General features: G+C 39.1%; 1 protein-coding gene across 4 annotated transcripts in view; it reads right to left on the bottom strand.

Annotated features, from left to right (window-relative positions):
* The window catches only part of LOC134348076 (RAS guanyl-releasing protein 1-like), a 175,042-nt gene that overhangs the window by 45,177 nt on the left and 112,092 nt on the right, over positions 1-17,773 (bottom strand). For 3 of the 4 annotated variants that reach the window (XM_063050927.1, XM_063050910.1, XM_063050920.1), the window contains exons 4-6: positions 10,555-10,612; positions 4,645-4,776; positions 839-992 (exon numbers count right to left, since the gene is read on the bottom strand). In XM_063050927.1, coding sequence (XP_062906997.1) covers positions 839-992; positions 4,645-4,776; positions 10,555-10,612 — 344 coding nt within the window. The remainder of the gene's footprint in view (positions 1-838; positions 993-4,644; positions 4,777-10,554; positions 10,613-17,773) is intronic. The other variant, XM_063050935.1, reaches the window with a different exon arrangement.

The raw sequence follows: 17,773 nt of genomic DNA on the forward strand, positions 1-17,773 counted from the left end.
ATTAACAGACCTACGGAATCTAGGAAAGTTAAGGGAGTTGAGACACTTGACCCATTCTTGCTCTTATATCTAACATAAAACATAAGGTTTTATGTTGAAGTCCCCTCTCCAGGATTCAAGATATTTAAATCTGAGAAGCTATCTTTCAAATGAAATGTTAAACCAAAGAACCAACTGCTCACTCAGGGTGGATGGAGACTATCACAAAGAGAAATGGGGAGTGTTTATCATTCAACAAGATGAAAATAGGTAAACTGATAATCTATTTGTTTATGAGACATTGCTAACTGGTTGTTGCATTCTCTCATTCTACAATGGAGAGCAGACAACAACTTTTATGTTTTCAGTTGACTTTACATTGTACGTCACGCTGAAGAGGAACATTAAAGGTAGTGCACATTTATTGGAAAAACTATGAAATGTATTTTTCAATGCAACAAAATTCCATAAATGGTATCACGAAGGAAACATGAAGGTGGCACCTTAATAAGAAATTGTTAACTATTCAGATGGGATTTTAGAGGTGGCAATAAAAAGCAACCCTTGAAATCCTGTTAGGTTGGGGATAAATTTATTCTCAATTATTTGTTGGAGTATGAATGTGCTGTAAATGGAGCACAAGGATCTTCTGCTTCATCAGTATTTAACAATTTACCATGCACCAACCATTTTGAGGACAATCACAACTGCTTATTATGTAGTTTATGTAGGTGCGTGAAGTTCATAGGAGTAACCTGATAATAGTTAACTTCCCCTGCATGTTTAAATGGATGTAATTTTAAGACAAAGATCAGATCTTTTCCTCCATTTCTTTAACACAGTTGATACCCGGACTTACTGATATCCGGCGGAACGACTTGAACTCGAGGTAGGTTAGGTGTTCAGCCAGCTCTTCTGGCTCCAAGTGATCAAAGAGAAGGGAAACTTTTCGTTTTTTGCTACAGTTTGGTTTTATCCTCTGAGTGATTTTCCGTGACCATTCGTGTGTACTTCTGTCCAGTAAACAAAAAAAAAGTTTAGCTGCTGCTTTCAAAAACATTCATCAGCATAGGTTAGGTGAGGCATGTACTGACATGATTTGTGACTAAGATTTAGCTTTCTTGTTGCAGCATTACAAGCAGGCACCTTTGCCTTCTCCCTTTTTCTGTTCCATTACCTTCATTCTAAACTGACAGTCTCTTTAGTCTCCTCTGATGATATGTGTCCTTTGTTTATCTTTGTCTGCCTCTTGTTACTATATCAGCTTCAACTTCTTCATTTTCTAAATTGAGTAATCCTGTTTCCACCCATTCCCAGGATAAGGAAGTCCTTCTGTTTTACAGGCTGTTACCTAATCTACGATACTGCAGTACTGCTGCACACATTCTTTCAGTATTCTGCTGAGTAGTGGAGTACAAGGAACAGCAATAATCACAGCCCATCAAAAATCAAAAATATTTTGTTGGAGGTTTATGAATCTACCTCCACACAACAGAAAAGCATTCAGGAAATTGGAATAATTTTTGCCCAGAAAAGAAAATATAAGCACTGGGCATATACTCGAAATCATGCTTGGCTGGAGATGGAGGTGGCTTGATGCATAAAATCAATAATCTATTAGATAACAATTTTTTGTATGTATGGAGTTTTCAGTGAAGGACTACTTAATTTGACTAATTTGGAGGGTTCTGGAGTTTCAGTTCTCTACACTTATCTTCTCAACAGAGCATGAGAAAATTGAATACATAAATGTCTCATTGTTGCTGTTCTGGCCATGATTGCAGCTAAAACTAATATAAACTGGAACCATAACAGAATTCTGGAAGAACTCAGTGGGTCATGCAGCATTTGCATAGGTCAACCTATGACCTAAGATGTCAACTTGCACCTTTTGTTGTTTAACCCATTGATTTTTTTCCAGTATTCTGCTTTTGTTTTAGATTCAAGCATCTGCATTCTGTTTTGTCTTTGTCCTAATCCAGACTGTAAAGTGGGTTACACACAATGATTTTAAGACAATTTTTCTTTGGGAACCTGAATTACAAACAAACTTGAATAAGCTGAACGTTTTATATCTGACAACTCCAGTATCCTCAATCTAAGTGCATGGACAATTGTCCAGTAACTCAGTTTGTAACAGAAAGGGCTCATAGAGCAAACAACTTGAAATTCAATAACAATGAAGATGTATGATTGATTAGGACAGAAGAGAAGAAAAATCTCCAAAGAGGAGAGGGTATTCTGTACTTTATAATGGAAATAGCGATTAGCTTTTTGTTAATTAACCAGGAAGTTTCATAATAATGTTTATGTTGTGTGTGGAAAATTGAAAAAAATTACATTTCCCTGTTCTAACTTCACTACCTTCCAGAACAATGTTGTAACTGTCTTAACCATTTATAGTCTATGGCCCCTTGAAGTCTTCAAAGTTACCAATAATCCGGTTATTACTTAAAAACATCTGTAAAGATCAAACTATCATGTTTACCATTTCCAAAACAAACATCTGAAAACCATAATTTTTTAAAGTCACATACATCAAATTTGCTGGTGAACGCAGCAGGCCAAGCAGCATCTGTAGGAAGAGGTGCAGTCGACGTTTCAGGCCGAGACCCTTCGTCAGGACTAACTGAGGGTCTCGGCCTGAAATGTCGACTGCACCTCTTCCTACAGATGCTGCTTGGCCTGCTGCGTTCACTAGCAACTTTGATGTATGTTGCTTGAATTTCCAGCATCTGCAGAATTCCTGTTGTTTGCGTTTTTTTAAAGTCATGTATATATACACATACAATATATACCAAGATACAAATCCATGCATTTTTATAAGATTCTAATGCATGGTTACAAGAACATAAGCTATAAGTAACAGTGACTGAGTTAGATTGAGCTATTGTATATTAATTAGCTAACTTTCAGGTAACCTCTTAAACTTCTTGGTTGTTTGTCAGTCTTTGTTTATGTATAGTTTTCACAAATTTGATTGTATTTCTTTACTTTCCTGTAAATGCCTGCAAGAAAATGAATCTCAAGGTCATATATGGTAACATACAGTATATGTACTTTGATAGTAAATTTACATTGAGTTTGACTTCTTAGCCTGCTCTTTGATAACTGGAGCTCTGGAAGTTACTATCAGTGACTTGCTTCAGAGCAGTAAGCTACGCTGTGGTGATGGATCATCACGGAGTGTGGTAGGAGTAGGAACCTGTGCAAACAGCCAATTTCAGCATATGAATTTGGCATGATCAAAATGCCACAGATTTTAATGATGGGCATGGCTGCATAAACCTCAGAAAAATGTTTGATAGTGCACATAGCTGTTTCTGGAAAAACGGAGATTAGGAGGAGTATGCTATTAAGCCTCAAGCCTGCCTTATACTTCAATGTGATTATCTGTTCATCCAAAACTAGTGCCTTGTTCTTGCTTTCTCCCCATGATGCTAAGTTCAAAGACGTTTAAAAAGTATTTGGAAGTTCCAGCTTTGTCTCAGTTCTTGATTTTTTTAAAAGGTTTTATCTTTTCAGTTTTTCGCTTGTAAGATTTTAAAAGCTTGTAAATGTTTTTGAAAGACTGAGAAACTTCACAAGATTTGACAGTGCTGGCTAAGTGTAGGGGCATGACTTATTCAAAAATAATTTATTTTTGCAATTTAATATACAGAACTAATCATAGGGTCACCATGTGATGTTATTTTTATCTCTGTTCCCCTACAACTCAGAAAGCCCCACAAAGAGAGCTTTCACATTTTCTGTGAGTTGCTGCTGAGAGAATTGTGAAAGGTAGTGATAATTGCTAATTGTTTGTTGTTATCAAAGTAATGTGATGAAATGTGTTTCCTTGGCTTTGAGTCAACCTGAGAAAATGAAACTGTTTAACTAAAAGATATTCCTTTCTAGAAAATGGTCTGAGAAAGCACACAATCATGTTCATCATAAAATACTAATTTGCAGTGCATTTTGGATGATGCCATACTTACAAGCTTCCTTAAAGTTGTCATAGCGGGGGGGAGGTCGTGGGGATAAACTCACACTGTCTATTAAATGCTCACAATGATATGTGTCTCAAATAGCCTCTGACAAACAACTCCAGCTCCTGGCCTTCACGTATGGCTTAGCTATAAAGCCAGGCAAAACCGTTTCTACTGACAGGAGAAGGTTCAAAGGCAGGTTACTGGCACTTTAAAACCAGTTAGATGGGGTTCATCAGCCGTGGTTGGCAGCTCATCTAGTAGGAGGAAAACTCAGTTCTCAAACCTCTGCTGCTTTGTGGATAAATCCACTCATGAGGAAGGCCTCAGGCACAGGTCGCTCAGGCTGTCCAACACTGACTGGCAACACCTGCAATGCCGCTGGTGCCGAACTGTGTTCCTTTGGATTCATCGGCTGTATGGAGAGGGGAAGCCTGCTGCATGAGCAACAGCTTGGTCTCTATATCGTATTGCCCTGACTTGTGTATCGTGTAGACAGCTAGGATTCATGCTGGACTCTGGCCAATGCAGGGCCTCATACTCTATAAGGCTACAGATAATAATGATAGCAATTATTGGATTGAAAATTTCTCCCTAATTCTCTCTCGTAAACACACATTCTTAATCGAGAGTAATTGTGAAGCTGATGTTGATCATTTATCATTTTTTAGAAATGGAATATGAACTTATGTCTTACATTTGCGAAGTGTCAATAAATTGAGAATGTGACTCTTCACCCTTCCTTCTCACCAGCTCTTGAAAATGTTCCATTGTTTCTGAGAGACTGTTGTCTATTTTAAACATTATCCAGAACTCAGTAATCCAGTACCTGGAACAGTACCATGCAAGTATTAATATCAGCAAAAATAATGCAACAATGCCTTTGTTTTAACTTAAATCAATATATGAAATAAAGCTACTTTTTAATCTTTGAACAGAAAGTAACTCTACATTACAGATTAATATTAGTAACGTAACTAGACCGGTATCAGTTACATAACTGGCCTGAATTATATCACAAGTACTATTCTCAAACGTGACCTTAACTGGCATGGGACCTTTGCCTGCAATTGCTATCCTTGTTTAATCCTTTCCTTGTGTTGACACACCCAGCCACCACTTGGGCCTTTGCTACTTGCAGTAAGTGTCCATTGTTGGAAGAAAAGGAATCAATGATGAATTTGAGCCAGCACATCACCAAATCTCCCTTTAAAACTTTGATGGGTAACTGATCCCTGCCTCCAGCCATTAAAGCTGGCAGGGTTTAGTAAAAAAAAGAACTTCAACATTTAAAAAGATTATTTAAATATAAAAAAGCTGAAAATACGTCAAAGTTAATTGCATTTTAATTGCTGGCTACTGAACTCTGATATTTCCCCAGCTTCGAGGTGCAATTAATTAAAGTGGGCCTGGTCAATCCCCTTTTGATTGCTCTTGTGTAACGTCCACCAAAAATACATAAAGATTTTTATCACTCAATTTGCGGACTTCCTCTCAAACACTATGCCCAACTTTGATCGAGTTCTGATTCTTGGTGACTTTAATATTCATGTTTGCTGTCCCACTAAGCCTCTCGTAAGTGATTTTATGCATCTGCTTGAGTCTTTTAATCTTGCTCTGCTTATCACTGGACCCACTCACATGCTAGGCCATACACTTGACCTGGTCTTATCGTCTGGTTTTCCGATCTGCAATGGGGAAATAATTGATGCATGTCTGTCGGATCATGGTGCTGTTATGTTTGATGCTTCTGTGCCTTTTTCCCTTACTAAATTTCATCTTCCTGTACGTTGCTCTCATTACATTAACTCTTTGACTGCCAATAAGTTCTCTGAGGCTCTCGTAGCTGCTCCTAATACCTGCACTATTGAGGCTTCTCCTCCCCATCTCAGCACTGAGGAACTTACTTCCTTATTTAGTACCACCTGCTCTTCTATTCTGAATACTGTTGCTCCCCTTAAATTCAAAAAGCCTAAGCCTAAAGGTCTGCCTTGGCTTAATGACACCACCAGAGCCTTGAGGAGGGAGTGCAGAATATCCGAATGAAAGTGGAAGCATGATAACCTTCAAATTTCCTTTGAAATTCTGAGATACAATCTTCACAAATAGCAGGATGTAGTTAAGGTTGCAAGAGCAAAATACTTTTCTGACCTAATTTCTAACAACTCTCATAATCCCAAGGTCTTAATCAGTACCATAAATTCTGTCATTTGTCCCGCCCCCAATATTAGTTTAGAAGTGTACCCTGCTAAGTGCGAAGAATTTTTAAAATTCTTCATTGGCAAAGTTGAAAACATCAGAATGAACATTCCCCCCCCCACCCGAACCCATGCTTAACTGTCTCATTGGTCTGTTCATCTAAACTGGACTGTTTCCAACCCATCACACTACCCTCCCTTACAAAAATTGTTTCCACCATGAAACCTGCAACCTGCCCCCTTGATGTTGTCCCCACTACCCTCCCGAAGGATGTCTTTGACATAGCCGGTCCCACCATCCTCTCTATTATCAACAGCTTCCTGGCCACTGTACCGTTCCAACCTGCTTCAAAGCGTGCCGTGGTCCAGCCCCTCCTGAAAAAACCCAACTTAGACCCTACCTTACCTAGTAACTACAGACTTATTTCTGAACTTCCATTCCTGTCAAACGTTCTTGAAAAGGTTATTCTTAGTCAATTGCTGCCCTATCTACACCAAAACAACATCTTGGAAAGATTTCAGTCAGGTTTTAAGGCTTTTCATAGCACAGAGTCTGCCCTGCTGAAAGTGTACAATGACCTGCTCCTCTCTACCGACTCAGGTGACTCTGCCATCCTAATTCTTCTTGACCTCAGCACAGCATTCGATACTGTGGATCATGCCATTTTAATAGACCGTCTCCAGTACAGGGTTGGTGTTGATTGCACTGCCTTGAACTGGTTTATATCCTACCTCAAAACTATAAGTTTTTCCGTCAACATAGGCAATTTCTCTTCTCGCCCAGTTAGTCTCTCCTGCGGTCCATCCTAGGTCCCATTCTTTTCTCTATATACATGCTTCCTCTCGGTCAAATCGTTCAAAAATATGACATTTCTTTCCATTGTTATGCTGACAACACACAGCTTCATCTCCCCCTGAAACCAAACGACCAGTCAAATCTAGTCAGCCTCATGAACTGCTTTGAGGACATAAAGTGCTGGATGGCACAAAACTTCCTACAGCTGAATGAAGGCAAGTCTGAAGTTGTCCTATCTGGCCCCCCTGACTCCATCAAAGTGATTACCAACAGTCTTGGTAACCTGTCTACCCTTGTCAAACCCCATGTCAAAAACCTTGGTGTGATATTTGATTCTGCCTTTAAGTTTGACAAGAAAGTTAATGCAGTAGTAAAAGCCAGTTTTTTCCAGCTTCGTACTATTGCCAAAATCGAGTCATTTCTCTCCTTCAAAGATCTCGAGAAAGTCATCCACGCCCTTATATCCTCCCGCTTGGACTACTCCAACTCCCTGTACACTGGGATTAGTCAGTCATCCCTGTCCCGCCTGCAACTGGTCCAGAATGCCGCAGCCTGGCTCCTGACAGGTGCCCGGAAGAGGGACCATATATTACTTCTATCCTGGCCTCCCTCCACTGGCTACAAGTACGGTTTAGAATTGATTTTAAGGTTCTCCTGTTTGTTTATAAAGCCCTAGATGGGCTCCCCCCCCCCACTTATATCACAGACCTTCTAACCCCTTATTCTACTTCCGGGTCCCTCAGGTCGGCTGACTTGGGGCTCCTGGCTGTCCAGCGATCTAAATTTAAGTCCGGGGTGACCACACCTTTGCTATTGTAGCCCCTAGACTATGGAACAGCATTCTCCTCCCTATCAGATCTGCCCCCTCCATTGACTCTTTTAAGTCCAGGCTCAAACCTTAACTTTATTCACTAGCATTTGAATCTTCCTCATGTGGCTGATTTTTGGCTTGTGCCTAGGCTCATGTGCTGTTTATTTTGTGCCTATAAGCTGTATTTGTGATTTTAGCTATCTGTTACGGTTTGTACAGCACTTTGGTCAACATGGGTTGTTTTTAAATGTGCTTTATAAATAAATTTGACTTGACTTGACTTGGCAAAGTTATAAGAAACATATAAAAGATAAATAATCTTCAAAAATGTTAATTCTGTCCCTCTTAAGCATCACATAGCTCTGCAGTTCCCATTGTGATCAATATGGTCAGGGAACCTGTGCCAGTTCTATCCTTGTGCGGGATTTGAAAGCCATTTCTTTAGCCAGAGGGTGGTGAATCTGTGAATTTCATTGTTACAAATGGCCAAGTCATCAGGTAGATTTAAAGTGGAGGTTGATAGATTCTTGATTAGTAAGAGTGTCAAAGGTTACGAGGAGCAAGTAGGAGAATGGGGTGGTGAGAGATAATAAATCATCATGATAGAATGGCAGAACAGACTTGATGGGCCAAATAGTCCAATTCTACTCCAATGTCTTATATTATTGGCATGTCCCATAGTTAATCAGCTGATCTTTGTCAAAACATACTTTGGTAATAATACAGGCAAACTAAACATACCAGTGGCAAGAGAAATAGTCGATGTTTAGGTAAAGAACCTCAAAACAGATAGGAGGTTATCAATCTGAAACATTAAACGTGTTTCTTTCCTTAGATGTTGGCCTGCCTGCTGCATAATCTGAACATTTTTTTCTTTTCCCAATGCCTCAGTAAAGCAGTCATATTAAAATCATGACTGTAATTGCCAGTTTTAAATTGTTCATGGATCTATGGGCTAGATTTAACTATTTAATTTCTTGTGATGCCAATCATTTAGTGCCTCTCATCACACCATCTTATCATTCAGGTAACCTGAACACTCAAAATACAAAATGGTTTATCTTTATTATTCATAACTTATAACACAACTTTGCTGATACTCTATATACACAGTGGAATCTAGAAGTAAAGAATGTTTGAAAAAGGGATAAATGTCGAACCTAATCCTGTAAGGTTACTCTGCCTTTTAATAACAAGGTTGATCTGCTCATCATAACTTGATTTTCCTATCCAAAATCCATTACCATTTATTTTTCTGACGTACAAAAAGTTATCTACCTTGAGTCTATCAGGTTCTATGGCTTTGTACCTGGAGAATTCCAAAGATTTGTGACCATCAGAAAATAAATTTACCCTCATCTCATTAAGTTTTCTTTGCGCTAAGAATGCACTCCCTAGATTCAGGCTCTCTGATCAGGAGAGACCTTCTCATAGCATCTACCCTATCTGATACTTCTCAAGAATCGTGAATTCACATATGATCCTTGACAGAGTAGTCCGTCCATTCTTTCACCACAAGCCAAGTACTTCAGCCCAGCAATCAACTCTTACTGCTTGGTCTTTGAAGTATATTCTTCCTTGAAAAGGAGACCAAAGCTCTACATTGTATAGTTTCAGAGTTATTAGTATTTATAGCATCAACCCAGTGGTTCAAAACTATTAAGACTACACTGATATCCTTATATCCACCAGCAAATTTTGCCTAAAAATTAGATGAGGAATTACTTGCACAAAATAAAATGTTTTGTCTGTTTTGAAGTGTTTGCACTTATTTCCGATAGAAGTCCTGTCCTTCAGGAAATTACATCAGGCATTTCTTGCCCCAGTTCACCTTGAGCAAAATCCATTGCGGAAACATCAACCACATCATTCTAAATATCCTCATCATGTGTGCATGTCTGATTTAGAAACAGTTCAGGTCAAAAGGTTGTCACCTGCCATGTTCATTGTTAACTCCCGATCAAATAAGTAAACTAGTATGTTACACAGAAAGATGGAAACCATACGTGAATTAAAGGAGCCCGCTGGGCATCGTCCTTATTTTTAGTGACTCCCCAACCTTGAGTGTAATGAGCTACCATCTACAGACAGACAACACTTAACACCTCATATCTGCAAAGGAGTAAATCTGGCCTAATTGGTCAACTTCACTGTATGAGGGTATTGGTTGTTGCCATTAAACTCACTGTTTAACCCCTTCCTCCAAATTTCTCTTCTCCCTCCATTTTATGTAACCCCAAATCCTATCTTGTGATCTGTGAGTGGATAATTCAATTTCTCTTTCTATTAGTGCCCAAAGACCAGAAAAACAGATGCTTAACGTGAGTGTATACGAATTAGGTGCTTTTTCTGGTTATGTGCTATTTTGCACTAGGAGAAAATGCAACATCTCTCAGCAATAATAAAAACAATAATTATGTGAAGAGAAGTGACTAATGGTACACATAATCTCTTTCTATTTTCATTCTTTGATTTTATATGGGTTTCATCCTCTGCATCCTTCTATGGACGTTTAGAGCTGGAAATTTCCTGTATTTAGCACTTTAGATATTATTTAATGAAATGTCATTTGAAATATTAGTCTTGCATAGAGCCATATAATTCTCAAGTTTACATAGAAAAGAAAGTTATAGAAGGCACAGATGAAAAAAAGAGCTACTATAACTTTTTAAAGATATGTTTGCAGGACTTAACCACAATCTTTCAAACTGAGACTAAAATGAGAAATGCAAATGCTGCAGGTAGATACTTGACTTTTTGTCTTTACTTAGCTGTGGTTGTTACTTCCAGGAAAAGGCTCACCTTATAAAGTAACAGATCTTCAAGCAAGTTGCAGCACAGTTTTGCTCTAAAGCATTCTGATATGTAGGTCATCATTAAGGAAAACAATTCTTATTTAAAGTATTTAAGTATCCTTATTTATATTCAACAATAGCATTGTTGAGTCCAATATAAGTGACATTTTCTGGAAAACAAGTGTTGAATAAGATAAAGACCATTTGTCTTTTAATATTTTTCAGACTGCACACCAGAAATACTTCTTTAAAATGTAATTTCAGAGCTTCAAAAAGGAACAACTTTTAAGCAATTATTTACTACTTCAAAATGTACTTAAAATACGTCATGAAACTAAACACACTATTTTACCTTGAATCTGTATGACATAAGTTACAGAAGCTGATCAAAGGAAATGGTTTTAATGCTGTGGATGGTTCATTATGACAAAGAATTGTGGCACTGAGTTACTTTTACTGTTACCCAGTTTTAATCTATCTCTTTATTTAGCAGTAGAGTTGATGTCTTTTTGCCTGCCTTATTGGGCAGGAAGTTGAGCAGTAGGATTCTGAGTCATACTCTGCTGGATATGTAGCCCAGAATGCACAAAACTACATATACCTTTCTGAACCCTTGAGCTAAGCATCAAGGTCTGCACTGTAACTACACCTCAGGTGGCATAGGGTGGAGGCCCTGCTCATACAGCACTGATGTTAGGTAAAGCAGGGAGTAGTCCTACAATGACTAATAAAACTGTCATAGATCTTCCTGAATCTGACAGTCAGAAATCTAAAAACTCGTAACATTCAAAAAAATTATTAGGGAATAACTATTATTTTCTTAACATAGTTAATTAAAATGCATAAAATCCTACAGGAATAATTATAAATAATAAACTTAATGTTTAAAAATGCCTTCTACCTTGTGTCCCAGTCTTTGAAAATGAGTGTCCCAGCATCAGAGGAGCTGAGAAAAATATGGAAACAGGCAAACTTAGGGTCATCTGTGACTGTGATGTTGCAAACAATCTAGTTCAGATTCAGACAATCACCCAGAAGAGTTAAGTGTTTAATGGTTGGGGCTGATGTTAAAGAAATTTTCTACTCATTCAGAGCCAGACATTAGAGAAGCAGTCTGATAATTTGGAGGGTGGAGCCAAAAAAGTGGTGACAAGATAGGAATGGATGTATACTCTAAGCAGTTGCTCCAAGTCATTTTTAGGTGGGATGATACAAAGGTATCAGTCTCCATGACATCACAAACTCTTTTCTATACATTCAAATTGTTGGAATTTTCTACTGTTTTAAAGTATTTCTATTACCAACATTGGCTTATTTATTTATCAACAATTTGAGTGAGCAACCCATCTATAATTTCTCATTTAATTCATTTCAAGAAAACGAATCTCCGGGTGGTATATGGTGACATAAGTATTTTGATAATAAATTTATTTTTAATTTTGAACTTTATCATAATTTTAGGTCCTTCTGATGCATTGTGTTGGATTTTTAATGAGCAAGAACAATGCCGCCTACACTGGAGTTCTTGAGGAGTAGCATGGAAAAGGTTGGTATCTCCCTGGTTTCTGTCAAATATAGGGTGGCTTCAATTAATGCCATCCCTGAGAAAGAAAAATCAACATCACCTGAATGTGATGCTTCACTCTCAGATGAGCTCAACATCTTTAATGCATGCTTTAAAACAGTGAATAAAACTACACCTGTGCAAATCCCTGAAGCATCTGGTGACCCTGTGATCTCTGTCTCAGAGGCCAACGTCAGAACATCTTTCAAGAGGATGAACCCCTGCTAGGCCTCAGGCCCTGATGGTGTACCAGATATGGTACTAAAAAACCGACAACCAACTGACGGGAGTGCTCAAAGACATCTTCAGTCTCTCACTGCTGCAGTCAGTGGTTCCCATCTGCTTCAATAGGGCAGCAATCATACTAGAGCCCAAGAAGAGCAGGATGAACTGCCTCAGGCTCAGTTGCACACACATCTACAGTGACGAAGCGCTTTGAGAGATTGAACATGGTGAGAAACATTTCCTGCCTAAGAAAGGACCTGAACCTGCTGCCATTTGCCTACCATAATAGGTCTAAAGCACATGCAATCCCACTGGCTCCCCACTTGGCCTTGAATCATCTGGGCAATAGCAATACCTAGATCAGGCTGCTGTATATTGATTACAGCTCAGTAATCCACACAATCACACCCTCAGTATCAACAAGGTCCATAAGCTGGGCCTCTGTACTTCCCTCTGCAACTGGATCCTTGACTTCCTTACCAGGAGACCATAGTCAATGCAGATCGGGAATAACATCTCCTCCTCACTTACAATCAACACTGGCGTACTTCAAGGATGCATGCTTAGTCTACTGCTCTACTCTCTCTCTATATATATATAACTGTGTGGTTTGGTGCAGCTCAAATGCCATCTATAAATTTGCTAATGCCACAACTATTCCTGCATTCGAGTCAAGGGAATGCACACCAGCCCTCATTGAGGGATCAGCAGTGGAAAGGGTGAGCAGTTTCAAGTTCCCGGGTGTCCATATGTTTGAACATTTATCCTTGGCCCAACATATTGATGAAATTACAAAAAAGGCATGACAGTGGCTATAGCTCATTAGGAGTTTGAAGAGACTTAATATATCTTCAAAGATTCTAGCAAATTTCTATAGAGGTACCACGGACAGCATTCTAACTGGTTGCATCACTGTCTCATAGGATGGGGTCACTGCACAGGATCAGAAAGTTGTTAACTCAGCCAGCTCCATCATAGACATTAGCCTCCCCAGCATCAGGGACACCTTCAAAAGATGTCGCATTGAGGACTTCCATCACCCAGGACATTCCCTCTTCTCATTGCTACCATCAAGGTGGAGGTGCAAGAGCTTGAAGACACATACTCAATGTTTCAGGAACAGCTTCTTCCCTTCACCACCAGATTTCTGCATGGACAACGAACCCATGAACACTACATTGCTATTTTCCTCTCTCTTTGTTCTACTTATTTAATTTAATGTTTCATACGTACTTCTTATTGTAATTTATAGTTTTTCTATTATGTATTGCAGAGCATTGCTGCTGCAAAACAACAAATTTCACAACATATGTCAGTGATCTTAAACCTTTTTCTAATCTGGATCCATGTTTTCTTGATGGAATATGCGCAATACTAGATAATTGGTGTAACCAACAAGCCTGCCATAGTTCACTGCACTGTGCAGAGTCACAATTAAGTAATTAGTACATGGAAGTTTGCAGGCAGATATCAGTAATGGGGCAACAGCAGAACAGTGATAGCAAAAAGATGGGGTTAATGTCTTTAGAAGTGTGTGATAGTCACAATATAACAAGTGCAGTTTTATGCTGCTTTCATGATTTGATGAAACTACATTAACTTCTGAGGGTCAAAGCTGTTAATGATTTTATAACATATGTCTTCACAGACAGGTAAAAATGTCTGCACTGTAGGTTTGTTTCTTTTCTAATTTGGTTTCAGAGCAACAGGGGGAATAAAAACCCTTGTTCTAACATATGTGATATAACCCAACATCATGCAGTGCCACTCATACCTCACTATGAATTGGTGCATTGGTGTGCCCTTTTCATGTATCTGGGAAGCTTTTCATCTCTCTCCAAGCCTGCTGTTCATTCTCCATGATGACATACTAATTATCATAATAGTTAATGTGTCTTCTGAAGTAGCTTCTGTTGCCTAGGTTATTTTAAACATAGTCTCACTGATTACAGTCTATTTTTAAACTGTTTCAACTCGATGAAGTACTACAGGGATTTTAAATTAACGCTTGCTTATTTTTCAGTGTTAGATATGTGAAGAGAAATGGAAGATACTTATAATGCATATGCATTTAGCAAAGGTAGGTGATAGCCTTTCTTTCTTATTCAGTTCTTCCAGACATTATAAGGCAGTTCTAATTATATTAATATTGCACTACCTCTGTTGTGAAATTTCTATGGAACTACAATTGTAAAACTGAAGTATGAACTTTGAATGGGGTATTCATAAGATTCTAAAATTGAAACTGAATGGTAATAGTTTCCTTATCACTAAAAATATATCAGTTCCTCTTAATCGTGTCAGATCATATTATCACTAAAGTGAAGTTCAGCTGGCCTTTGGTGTTTTTGCTAGCTGAGCAGGGGTCAGCCTTCTTCCTGTCACAGATGCCATTGAAAGCTTGGTATCAACATTGGACCAGCATGCTTTTGTTTTGAACCTCATCGTGTGCATTCCCAGATAAAAACCACTTACAAATTTTTCATGAGGTGTTTACAGTCTACAAAAAAGGTTCATTTTAGTATCTTTGGTCAAGTAATTTAACTCAAAGTGCAGAGCAGAAAAACTGATCCATCCTGGTTCACCTATTTTTCAGGCATATCGATTTGTTATATCAAAACCTGCTGAAATTATCAGAGGAACTCAGCCGTAAGGATGAAGTTCAGACTATCAGGGAAATACACTTGAATGATCTCTGCTCCACCGAGGCCACGACGAAGGGTCTCGGCCTGAAACGTCGACTGCACCTCTTCCTACAGATGCTGCCTGGCCTGCTGCGTTAACCAGCAACTTTGATGTGTGTTGTTTGAATTTCCAGCATCTGCAGAATTCCTGTTGTTTATGTATGTGACCTGCTACTTTGTACCAAAATATACTATCTTAGAGCATGGCTTTTGCTAAGACAAAGTCACTAACAAGGTCAGTACATTTGAAGTCAGGTGACATAAAACAATTGATAGCAATCTTGCCATGAGGTACCAAAAAGAATGTAAAAGATAAAGAAAGTTACAAAATATAGGAATTGGAGTGCGTTCGTGCTAGGACAACTGATGTTCTCTATTTGTATAAATGATTTGGAGTCTAGAATCAACAGACTTTTTTCAGAATTTGCAGATCAAAGCAAAGTTCTAAGTCATCATGAAGCTTGCTGTGTATGTAATAAGGTGCAAAACTTTGGTCCACATATTAGAATTAAACTTTAAATTGGTGGAGATAGTTATAATGGAGAATAAACAATAAAATACAACTTAATGCATTATCTTTGAGAATAGCAATTATTTATTTTCAATAAAGCACAAGGGTGGCTACCTTAAATGGTTCATTAGGTTACACTATTGAGGTAGCGTTTAGGAATCAAAAGGAGGTGATTTTTTGGGGATTATACCATACACACCATTAAACCATAAGAATAGGAGCAGAATTAGGCTGTTCAGCCCATCAGGTCTGCTCTACCATTCCATCATGGCTAATTTATTATCCCTCTCAACCTCATTCTCTTGCTTTCTGCCCATAATCTTTGGCACTCTGACTAATCAAAAACCTATCAACCACTGCTTTAATGGACTTTGCCTCCACGCCGTCTTTTGCAATGAATTTCATAGATTTATTACCCTCTAGCTGAAGACATTTCTCCTCATCTCTGTTCTAAATTGATGTTGCTCTATTCTGATGTTGTGCCCTCTGTTCCTAGACTTCACCACTACAGGAAACATCCTCACCACATCCACTTCATCTAGACCTTTTAATATTCACAAAATATTCAATCGGCTTTAAAAGAGATCCCACTCACTCTTCTAAATTCCAGCATGTACAGGCCCAGAGCCATCAAATGCTCCTCATACATTAACCTTTTCATTCCCAGAATAATTCTTGTGAATCTCCTCTGGGCTTTCTCGAATGCCAGCACATCTTTTTTTTTAAGATACCGGGTTGAAAACTGCTCATAATACTCCTCTGACTAATGCCTTATAAAGCCTCAGCATTACGCCTTTGCTTTTATATTCTAGTCCTCTTAAAATGAATGCTAACGTTGCTTTTGCCTCCTTACCACTGAGTCAACGTGAAAGTTAACCTTCAGGGAATCCTGCACGAGGACTCCTAATGCCCTTTGCCCCTACTTTTTTTTATTAAGTGCAATCGTGAACAATAGCCAGATTAAAAATGCTGATCAAGTCAACTAGTTCCCAAAGAGAACTCTGATAGGCCAATCAGATGGTTTACTGCGGCTCAGCGATAGAACACGAGAAAATCATCTGTCAAGTACATAGAACAGGCACAAAATAATCTGCAGATGCTGGGGTCAGAGCAACACTCACAACACACTGGAGGAACTCAGCAGGTCGGGCAGCATCTGTGGAAAAGATCGGTCGACGTTTCGGGCCGGAACTCTTTGTCAGGACTATGGGAAGGGGCAGAGGCCCTATAAAGAAGGTGGGGTAGGGTGAGAAGGAGAAGGCTGGTAGGTTCCAGGTGAAAAACCAGTAAGGGGAAAGATAAAGGGGTGGGGGGAGGGGAAGCAAGGAGGTGATAGGCAGGAAAGGTGAAGAAGGAATAGGGGAAAACACAATGGATAGTAGAAGGAGGCGGAACCCTGAGGGAGGTGATAGGCAGCTGGGGGAGGGGGCAGAGTGACATGTGGATAGGGGAAGGGAGGGGGAGGGAATTACCAGAAGTTGGAGAATTCTATGTTCATACCAAGGGGCTGGAGACTACCCAGACAGTATATGAGGTGTTGCTCCTCCAACCTGAGTTTGGCCTCATCATGGTAGTAGAGGAGGCCATGTATGGACATATCTAAATGGGAGTGGGAAGCAGAGTTGAAGTGGATGGCTACTGGGAGATCCTGTCCGTTTTGGCGGACGGAGCGGAGGTGCACAAGAGTCGCTAGCCCCTGTACCCCAGAAACACACCTGAGCAGTGCGGTGGAGGTATGTGCTATGCATGACCTGATCTGTAAGCATCATGTTGACTCATAACAGATAGTGTTCATGGTGGAACAGCTTAGTCAAGGATGGGGTGATCAGCAGAGATGGACAAATTATACTTCCACTACCTATGATTTTTGAATTTTGAATCAGGGCCAAAATGTTCACAAAAGGACAACATGTCTAGGGATATCAAAGGATAAAAAGTTTAATAAAGAAAAAAACAAAGCAGAAGACAGGTTCCCTGCACTGAAAGTGAGGAAGGCCCCTTCGGGTATATAGAAAGAAGAGGCAAAAGGGGCCACAAAGTATCACTGGCAGTTAAGATTGAGGAAAATCCCACAGTGTTTTCTAAGTATAATAAGAACAACAGGGCAGCCAGAGAAATAATGGAGCCCATTCAGAACCAAAGAAGCTATCTATATGTGTTGCCAGTGGATGTGGGCGAGATCTTAAATGAATTGTTTTTATTTGCAGACACTAAAGAAAAAGACTTTATGGTTGGAAATTTC

Source organism: Mobula hypostoma, chromosome 1 (assembly GCF_963921235.1).
Source record: "Mobula hypostoma chromosome 1, sMobHyp1.1, whole genome shotgun sequence".
NCBI classification, from domain to species: domain Eukaryota; kingdom Metazoa; phylum Chordata; class Chondrichthyes; order Myliobatiformes; family Myliobatidae; genus Mobula; species Mobula hypostoma.